Here is a 10,742-nt window from a genome sequence, read left to right on the forward strand (position 1 = left end):
GCCAGACCAGCAGTAGCTGCTATTTTCATGCCTATCCTTAAATTAGTGCCCAGAGTTGGTGTCCTGCTGGTCCTCCCTTAGTTATGCTACTGGTCTGTTTTGATGGACAGTTTAGAGACTGGAGCAGGAAATGGTGCTGTCGAGATTGCTGTAGGGCAGTGATCTCAAGCCTGCAGCTTTTGGTGAAATATTGCCTGGGAGATTCCACAGCATGCTCATAGCAACAGGAAATCTTACTTTCTACAGATATCTTTTTTTATTCCTGGTTGACAAGGAGAGCAAAGTAACATTGGTCAGTGCAATACTGCTCAGTATTATTACCCATGGGCCAACAAAAGGCTGGGAGCCACTTGTACAGGCTTATTGATTTATGTCTCACAGTGAAGTCTTAGGGAACTCTAGACTGAAGCACAAAGTAAGTGAATGTTCCTGTTTTTGGCATCCTAAGCTGTGACCACTGGCTCTGTTTCCCCAGGGTGTGTTTGTCTTCAGTGTTGCTGAAATGACCCCTTTGACTCTGGGTAAATATGTCTATCCCACATGGGGGCAGGGCATCGGCTGGCTCATGGCTCTGTCTTCTATGTTACTGATTCCAGGGTATATGCTGTACTACTTCTTCATCTCAAAGGGGACCATCAGACAGGTAAGAGCAGCACTGGCACTTCCCATTTTCCTCAGTTATTTGTCCCAAGTGAATTTCCCACCGCCAGCTTACTATAAACCTTCCCAGCACCCAGGAAAGCAGGCTTTGTGCCACAACATTGACTCCAAGGGTGCTCTGTAAATCACGGCTTCCCAGATACTCCCTCCTCATTCCTCCCTTCTATGCCTCCCATCACTATTCAGACCTGCTCCAAAAGCTTTTTGCTACTTCCTGCACAACACCTTCCACAGAAACCCTGCCTTACTTGTGGGCAACTACTTGGCTCAAGGGACTGGAGTAATGGTGAGAGGTGACTCCTTACCTAATTCAGAACAAAGCCAGCTCTTGAAAGCATGGAGGTTCCCACCACATAGCACAGTTCCAGTTCTTGTACAGCTTTGTTTAGGAGTGTCATTAACTGGCAGTCTGATGTCAGAGGGAAAACAACAGAATGAACACAGTCCCTGAACTAAATTGGGTCTGAAGTCAATTGGATAGGGAACCCTGCGTTATAGCTATCTGTCTTGTGGATAAAAAAGAGGCTGGGAGTTGGATCTCTTTCTACAGTTCATTTTTAAAAAGACCAAAAGAAAGAGAGCAAGAGAATGCTGAATCCATAATAGACCAATACCATTTTCTTTCGGGCCAGAAAATGCAGACAGGGCATTAACCTTCTCTCCATTAATAGCTCAAGGTTGCATATTCTGCTTTGTATGAAAAACAACAGTCCCCACTGCATCCTCCCCTTAGAGAACATTGAAAATACCTGGAGGTTTGCAAAAGGTAGGTTTGTGAAGGGAGGTCATGTTTGTGTTTGGGACCAAAGTATGGGGGTGGGAGAGAACAGACACATTTCTAATCTTCAAGCTCTTTCCATTTAGGCTTTTCAGAGCTCGAATCAATTGGCGGGGCCATTGCTAATCAACTTGATTGGGATTTTATGTATGGTTAATAAATAATGGAACCTAGAAGAAAAATAGGGGAAATTTGTGAGTTAAATTTAAAAGATATCTTTACTGACACTGAACATTGAATTTGCATTTAATTCATGCTTGAACTCCTCATGTAGTTCTTTTGGTTTTCTGTCAGGGCAGTTGAGTAAGTACCTGAATCTATTTTATTATGTGGGATCTCAGATACTGTCCCAGCAGTTATCCATATTTCCTTTGAATCCCTTTCTTGAAGGGCTATGGCAGACTGATATTTTTTATAGTACAAGGAGTTCTCTCAGCATCCAGTGCATATTGACAGTGTCAGTCAATGGGAATTAGAAAAGATAACAGTGTGATTCGTTTCTATTTGACGTCCTTTCGCGCTGAGCACTCTATCAAACTCAGTATCCTGGTGCGCATTGACTGCTCTTCCAATTCAGCAAAATGTCAATCTAGGACTACTCTCCCATCACCCAGCACTTCATCAGTGAACGGCAGGTGGCAGCAGGGAGATAGGATGTGTGTGAAGCCCTGGCCTCTTATACACACACTGATCCTGGATTATTTTGTAATAGAGCTGAGGCTGGAGGAAAATTAGATGCCAATGCAGAATAAAGTGGTTTTGACAGACAGGCAAGATTATAAGTCATTTTGATCCTACTGAGCATGAATGTAAATAGAAAAGAACATAAATTACAGGAGAGGCTTGATAAACATTTCAGACACTTCTCCCACCAAGCGACGCTGCAGTTGTGGTGTCTGAGCATGGGAGCTCCTCCTCTGATTCTGGACGGGATCCTCCTTTGACCTAACAACCTACATTCAGTTCATGCCCGATTCCCCTCTACTCTGTGAACATGATTTATCTCAGTTCCCCTTTCTAAGATTAAGAAGGGACTTCAGTTTCTGTGTTCATTCAGCCCTAGGCTTCAACCCAAACTCTTCAAATAATGAGTACACTTCTCCTGGAGGGATTGCTCTCTTCTGGGCTCTATCTCCATGCATGGGCAGTCCCAGGTAGATTCCTGACACAGGTTTACTGATGTTTTTTAGCTTTATTTGGAGTTTGTTCCTGTCACGGTGATATGATTGGGAATAAATGCTAGCATAAAAATCCATGCAGGTGGAGAGTGTAAGCTTGGATATAGTCCTTGGATAACATTTTAATTAAAACGTAATGGAAAAGTCAATGCAAAAAGGAAAGCAGGCCCATTTTGGACCCCGTGAAGTGGCAATGATTCTGGCATGTGTCTTCTTTTAAAAAATGTTTTGACTAGCTCTTTTTTTTTTAGATTCTGGTAACTGTTGGCCTAATCTGGCCTCTATTCAAAAGAGATGAATATATAAAATAACAATGCCAAAGTGATTTGATTATACTGGCAAATGACCTTCACCTCATGTACCACATGGAGAGGTAGTGGTGAAAGCATTTCCTCCTTTTGTTTTGTTTGTTTCCCATCTCACAATCACCCAAGTGCTTGCAGCCTTCCTGTAATTTTTGTTTGTTCCTGGGCAGCGTTTTCAGCAGATGACACAACCCACCTTAGAGATGAACATTCAGAACAATGAACTAACACCAAAGACCTCATCAAACGGGATGGGCTCTGATGCTGCTGTCTAAGCAGAGGACAGGACCTCCTTGTGCTGCTCTGTAGCTGGTCATGCTGCTACCCTTTGGTCTCCTCTGGCACCCTTTGTGTGTTCCCAGCTCCACTACTGGTTTCAGAGGAGCCCTATCATGTTACTTCCTCCCAGCCCAAGGTCGTCAGGAGTCTCTGTCTACCTCAACAAGGACTTTGTGCAGTGTCTGTCTTTTATAATCTGTAATTCCAGTCCAGGCTGTCAGAAAGGATTTTCTCAGGCCTATGTCTGCTTACTTAGAGGCGGTATTTTCTAGAGAACAACAGCTTCGTAGTGGTTCTTGTTTGTTGTGTTCTTCAGCCTCCTCTTCTATACAGACGTCAACCATCCACCATCTGATGAACAGCTAAGCTTCCACAGCAAGGAAAACAGCTGCATTTTGGTTCTCCATTCAAGTCCTAGGTGATCATCACTTGATTTAATTTGAAGCAGCTTTAATAATCACATACTCCCGAAGTGCTGTATGTGGAATGCATCAAGGAAGAGCACACAAGACTGCTGCGTATTGGATACCTCTCCAAAACTGAGATCAAGTGCTAGGGCTCTGGATCTGTTTTAGCTGGGAGGGCGAGGAGATCTAAAAGTCCTTCTGTAGCCAGATAGTCTTGACTTTGACTTGCTTTCTGCCTTGCCATGGCATTCTGTGGTGTCCTGTAGGGCTTGAGAGTGCAAAGGAAGGAATGGCATGGGGCCAAAACTGCATGGGAAGCTGTCTCCTACCTTAAGCTATGAGTACTCCTCCCTCCTCCCCACCCCTGCCATAAACAAGGGCACGCTCACATAGTACTTTGATGGCAGAATGGTTCCTGCGTTTTGCATTCTGTCAGTGGGACAGACCTACTACCCGAAGAGTAGCTTCTGAATTCTGCTCTTGTAGGGGGATCCATTCCTGTCCTTGCAGTTCTCAGTCTACCAGAGGAGCAGTTCTGTGTCCTGAAGAAATACATAAATCTCCACTTCTGCTTGTTTGGCTCTTGTAATATAAATGTGTTGCGACATTTTACTGACTTGCAGGATTGCATGTGGAACGTATGCAGCATCAGTTCAAGTGTACTGGAACTGGGCCAGCAGGTATCTTTTTGCACATAGGTCACTCAATAAAATATAGTCAGTAAGATGCAATCACTTGCTCAGTTTCCTTGCTTTTCCTTTGTTTCTGACATCTCTTTTATGCTTTCCTTTTATTACTCTTCTTTTTTTCTTATATTATCTTCTCCCCCCAACTTGTTATCCCGCCAGTCAAAAGAATCCATTTAATCTATCTATTCTAGTTGATCTCCCTACCATCTTCGTGGCCCTATCATTGTAGAATCTGAGCTCTCCTTTCATTCCCCCTATTTTTCCCCATCTTTTTTCCTCCTATTTTCTTACCAACTGTACTCTCCATCCCCACACACCCCCTGATTCTCTCCCATTTAGCACTCATTGCTAATTAGCATCTCACTCAAGCTTAGAGACCCATTCTACAAGTATACTGATGACCACTTCTGAGAGAGGCACAGAGCACAGCTACGCATGGAAGATGAAGAGACTCAGGAAGAGTTAAGCATTTTTCAAGATTGAGACCTAAGTGCCAAAAGTACCTCCATGTTCAACCCAAGTGAAAACTAGCTTCTCCTGTTGCTCGCTTCAGAATGAGTTGGTCCAAGGATCAGTTCCTTGTGGCAGCATTTCCCAAACTGGGATGCATGCCAATCATGACAGCAATCAGTGGCACCCCACTATACTTCTCATGCCTTTCTACTAGCTGCTGCTGCTACCTCCCTCATCCCCACTGATTCCCCTGCCAGCGATTGCTGCTGACAAGAGGAAATCAGTGGTGCTCAGCACCTGGAGCAGGATTAGGCAACCCCTGCCACACATACCAGAGCATGGCATGCAAAGGCATTTTGCTTGGCATGCATACCTCAGGGTGGATGATGTGGCAGAGCAGCCCAGACCCCTTCCCTGGCATCTGCCTCAAGGTGTGTGTACACCCACCACCAGCAACTAGCTGGGCCAGGGCTCTGTGGGCCCTGGTGCAGCTGCTTATAGCCTCCACACTGTGAGCAGCTCAGGCCATGTAGTGAGCAGCAGGGGCCTGCCCCCAGCCCATGCTGGCTGTGGCAGGCATCCAAGAGACTATAAGCAGCTGTACTGGGGTCTGTGGAGCCCCAGCGTGGGTTTTGGTTGGTGGCAGGTATATGTGTGCCTTGGGCTGTGCTGCCACGATGAGGATTGGGCCCCTTGTGGCTCCCCTGCCGTCTGCCCTGGTATGTCAACATCTTACACATCGAGGTTGCAGGTGTTTTTGGCACTGTGCCCAAAAATTTTTTTGACCCCTGAGCTGGGGGTAATTGTCAGCAAGGGAAGCAGCAACAGTGGCAGCTGAAGAAGGGGGAAGTGATAGTGCAGGGTGTGAGCCTGCAGGTTTGGGAAACACTGCCCTGTAGTATAAAAATGTTTTTTCCAAGCCACGTTCTACCAGCTTCTATTGAGGCTGTTGGAATAATTCACTACTGCTGTCCTGGAAACCTGGGTATCTTTTATGATTTTATAGCATGCTGCATTCACTAGCACTGTTTGAATCTGCAGTCACTGTTGCACTTGTACTTTTACGGCCTGGAATTTGTACCTGTACAGGTTCTTCAGTATGTCACTGAAGTCCATAGCCCTATTCGCTGTATATACTGCTGCTCCCTGCCCTCTAATAAATGTAGGTGTCTCTCTTGTGTTATAATGCTCCTTTGATTATTCACAGCCCACTTTGTCTCTCAGATACCACTTTTGTGCAGCTATCCTCCCAGGCTCAGCCATTTCTGCTGTTCAGTTTTGCTTTCAAGCATTGCTGCAAGCACAGTAGGCATTTGTGGAGCCTAGTTGCAACTGCAGTAATTTTTAGGAGCTGCTTTTGCCTGAAACCCTGCTCTTACAATGTAATGCTCCCTGTGATCATACTTTCTCTCTCCCCTCCTCCACAGCAACCTCACACAGGGCCACAGGAGAGGATGCTTCTCTTGTGAGGATTGCAGGAATTCTGCCTTTTCCCCTGAGCACATAACAGAGGCAGACACCACCTCCTCCTTCCCTTGTTATACTTGCCTACAAGTTAATGAGTTTTCTCTGACCTCAGTGTTCTCAAGCACCTGTCAGCTGACCCCAGTTCCTTGGTATCCAGTTGAAATAATCCTCCATGAAACCTCTTAATTCTAAGCAGCTATTTAGAGAGCAATGGTGAAATCTTCTCAAAAAACCTGATTTTCCTGAGGACAGTGAAAAGGAGGGAGGTGATGTGGCGGGGGGGACACTCTATTGTCTTTGTATAGCAAAGCCTGAAGCCTGGTTTTCAGCAGCCTGTGATGCTGGGGAATGGGCTGGAAAGCAAGCCTAGTTCTGTGTTGCACCAATATTACTTCCTCCAGAGAAATGTACACAGCCTCCAGGGAGAGGGATCTTCCTCCACATGCAATTCTCATTTATTCATTCCAATCCATGGCAATGATTGTATAAATGTATGTAAGGTTTACAAGAAGATATAAAAGTTGTATGGCATGATCCTAGGTACTGTAGACTTTGAGTGGACTATTGCAGAATTGTGGTGTTGTCAGTAGTGTTTGAACTCTCTATTAATATACTTTTTTGGAAAGTTCTTATTATGCATTGTGTGTGACGTGGAATCTAAACCTTGCATATTCTGTATGATAGATGGGGGACATGATATTTGTCTATAAAATCAGGAAACATATGGACCAAATGTACAGGGAACTGTTGTTCACCAAGTCCTGGAACCCTAGAACTAGGGGGCACCTAATGAAATTAGTAGGTGACAGGTTTAAAAGTAACAAGAGGAAGTAGTTTTTTATGAAACACAGAGTTAAAATAGGAATTTATTGCTACAGGAGGTGGTGGAGAGAGAGAGCACAGCCAGGTTCAAAAAGGGACTGGATAAATTAATGGATTATAGATCTATTAATGACTATTGAACAGAACAGCTGGAGGTGTTTCCTCTGGTATCTCTAAACCAATAATGGCAGATGTCCAGGAGGATAGTGAATAGATCTCTCTAGTGAAAGATGGTTCAAAGCTCTCCCTCTAGAGCATTCATTTCTGCTAGTGTTGGAGACAGAATACTGGACTAGATGGACTGTTAGTCTGACTCAGTATAACCTAGGGGCAGGCAATTATTTGGGTGGAGGCTGCTGCTTACTGAGTTTTGGCAAGCTGTCAAGGGCCGCATGTGTAGCCTTGCCTCTTGACAGGTGCCCCACCCCCTGGCTGCCAACTTGTGACTGGAAGTCCCACCCTCTAAACCCGGACCCTGCCAATGGCAGTCCTTCCCCTTCCCTCTGGAAGTACTCCTTTCAGCAAGGGGTTTTGCTATCTTGGAACCAGAAAAATACCAAATTATATTCTAAAAAGCAAATATCTAAAACATTCATTAACTTGATTTCAAAAAATATTTTTGTCCTGGTTTACATGTCTGTGTAATGTACATGAAGGTGATTGCACAATAGCTTAAAATGAAGTCTTACTCTTGTATATTGTGTGGGGGGAAATAGGTTTGTAGGTGGCTGTGGGTGTGCATGTGGGGTGTGGGGGATGGTGTGGGTGTGTCTTTGGGGGGTGGATAGGTGTGGCATGGTGTGTGGAGTGAGGGAGCATGTGGGTGTGTATGTAGATATATGAGGTGTGGGTAGATATTGGGTTTGTGGGGGACTGTGTGTGGGGGGAAGGGTGGCTGGGGTAAGTGTGGGGGTGTGGAGGTCTCCATGTATGGCAGTGAGAGCGGGGGTGTGGGTGCTTCTGTATGGTGGGGTGTGCATGTGGGACTCACCCTATGAACACACGTGCAGTCCTTCCCTCTCTACACACACACACACACACACACACACACACACGGTACCGGTGTGGGCCCTGTGTTCTCATGGTCCAGCAATGCAGCTGGGAGCCATGTGGTGCTGGAGCAGTGCAGGGGCAGGAAGGGGGAGAAATGGCTAGGGGTGGGGCTGAGCTGGGCTGGGCTGCTGTATCCTGCTGACAGCTCCTCCTGGGACCTGCTGCCCCCATCTCCTGTCATCTTTGACAGGCATCCAGGAGCAGATAAATATTTTCTAAATTTTTTAGGGCCCCCGCGGGCCAGATAGCATGGCCTGATGGGCTATATCCAGCCCACAAACCATATTTGGTCTACCACTGGCATAGCACTTCTTATGCTTATGTTCTTATGTATGCCATAGGTATTTTGTATAAATGTTTTGGACACATATATAGATAGAGCAACTGTATGTGGCTCTCCCATTCTCTGTGTTAGGAAATGCCTAAGGAATGGTCTCCAAGGTGCTATGAGAAATGCTGAATCTCTCAAAGGTCATTCACTCGTACTTGACATTTGGCAACTTGGAGTAGGAAGAATGAGAAACCCAGTGTTTGTTGACAGTAGAACCCAACTCATTTGTACTGTGGTGGTCTGGAGCCCATTTAATTTGCAGCAGGTTACAGAATAAAAGGTAAGCTGCCAAGTTGTCTGCTGCAGCTGAGCTCATCAGTGGTTACATGCAGCTGTTCAGAGAAGCAGTGCCTTTGAACAAACCCCCACAGCAAGTAGCTGGACCACCTTTGTGGCCACGCACAGCCATTTGCTGTGGTTGTGTATGACCCCTGATTTGCTTGCAAAATCTCATCTTCATGAGCACGGTGAAACTCAGTCCCTACAAATTATTTAGGTTTTACTGTACTGGTACATGAGACCTCTGGCATGCAGTCTGGGTATGTGAATCCCAGCATTGGGGCTCCAATAGGTGGCCCCAACTGCGCCCAGAGATAGTGAGAATTATTCCTGCTGTTAGTGCACTTGTATGTGGTCATGCAGCTCTTAAGGGCTCAGAGCATGAATGCTGGCCAAAGCTGGATTTCCTCCAGCTGCTTTGGATGCTAAAAGCATCTTGGCCAGTCAGGTAAATGGTCTGTATCTTTTTTCTGGACCAAGCGTCGAATCATAATTTTAAACTACATTTCATGAATCAGCAAGTAAAGTAATGTGTTAGAAAGCTGGTATTTCAATTTCTGATAGCAAGGGTGCTGAACTACCTACTGTCCTTAAAAAAAATCACATCATCTCAGTTAAAACCTTGCCTTCCCTCCTCTCCAATTTCAGTCTGATTTAGATGATTAGTATATCAGGAGTCCGCCCTACAGTCTACTCAGGCAGATAAAGACAGTGGCTGTCTGCACCATGAGGTGTGTCCACTGCAACCTGTCCTGGTAGCATAGAATCCTGGCCAGGAAGTAGCCAGTGTAATCCTGATTCTGGAGCTAGCACTGTGAGCACTGCTCTTTAGCCATTCAGGAGCTGCAAGCATGAAGCTTCGTGTTAGTGCAGTGGTAACAAACACAGATTGGAGGCCAGATCCAGTTTGCTTTTTATAATAATCCTTCCATCATGGCTGATACTTACTTTGCAGAATAAAAGAGATTTTGTGTATGTGTGGTTTTTTTTTTTAATTGCCATTTCTGGTTCTCTTGTTTGGGGAGAAAAGCAGTGTAACCCAAAAACATGAAATGACAGTGTGCAGAGTTTGTGTCATCTTGCTATCTTGCATTGACTCTGAAACATTATGATAAAACCAAAGGAGCAAAATTTTAGATTATGAATGTGTACAACTGTATGTCTAATCTGAACATTAAGGCCAGGGGTAAACATTACACATAAACTGGTTTAAGTGATCAGAAACTGGTTTAAACCTGTAACGGAACAGACATTCATTGCACATAAACCAGTTTGAAAATGGCTGAAACCAGTTTGAGATAAACCTGGTTGAATGGAATATCAGACTTAACTGATTGGGATCAAACTGATTTTTGCAATGTCTGTCTCAGACCCCTTGCTGGTTTAAGATAAACCAGACACCCCCAGCATCCCAGCATGCTCTCTGGGCTGGGTGAGGCTCTCTGCTCCACAGCAGGGCTGGCCCTTCCCCTCTGCTCCCTGACTGCAGCTCTGGCGGAGACTTGCAAGCACAGAGCATCTGCCTGGCTTCTCCCTGCTAAGCAGGTGTTATCCCCACTCCCCTCTGCATCATGCAGATACCTCAGCATTAGCTAGCATGCCACATTCTGGCTACCATCCATACTGTGGGAGACAACAAAGGCAGACAGACTTTTTGGAGCTAATCAACAGGTAGCTTAATGTCCTTCCTTGGAAGAGCTGTTTAAGAAGGGCTCCATTAGTTAATGGAGAGAAGCTTTGTTTTCTTAATGGGTTGATAAATGAGTCAGAGGTGATAAGCATTCCCTGCTGAGCTGCTGGGGTGGGGGGTGGTGGGGGGAGATAATCAGAGTATACTGGCTGGGCCTGGCTACACCCCCCTCAACTTAGCTTTGGGAAGCAAAGGGAGGATTGCTTTAGCATCCCTCAGCTTCTAGCCTGAGCCACTGCAGGCATGTGCCTGTATTTCTGGGATGTGTGTCTGGTTGCAAAATTGATTTAGCCTAGCCAAGTTAGACTAACCTACAAAGATTGAATCAATTCAGGCTCAGGCTTTTTGAAT

At 45.4% G+C, this 10,742-nt stretch overlaps 1 protein-coding gene across 1 annotated transcript in view; it reads left to right on the forward strand.

Annotated features, from left to right (window-relative positions):
- Window positions 1-5,150, forward strand: part of LOC109316474 (sodium- and chloride-dependent GABA transporter 1-like) — a 34,085-nt gene extending 28,935 nt beyond the window's left edge. Inside the window, exons 13-14 of the mRNA XM_019544591.1 lie at window positions 476-643; window positions 3,092-5,150. Of these exons, the coding sequence (XP_019400136.1) occupies window positions 476-643; window positions 3,092-3,196 (273 nt within the window). The 3' untranslated portion in view covers window positions 3,197-5,150. The remainder of the gene's footprint in view (window positions 1-475; window positions 644-3,091) is intronic.
- The last annotated feature ends 5,592 nt before the right edge of the window (window positions 5,151-10,742 follow it).

The sequence above is a fragment of the Crocodylus porosus genome, unplaced genomic scaffold (genome assembly GCF_001723895.1).
Source record: "Crocodylus porosus isolate Cpor-Errol unplaced genomic scaffold, CroPor_comp1, whole genome shotgun sequence".
Taxonomy (NCBI): domain Eukaryota; kingdom Metazoa; phylum Chordata; order Crocodylia; family Crocodylidae; genus Crocodylus; species Crocodylus porosus.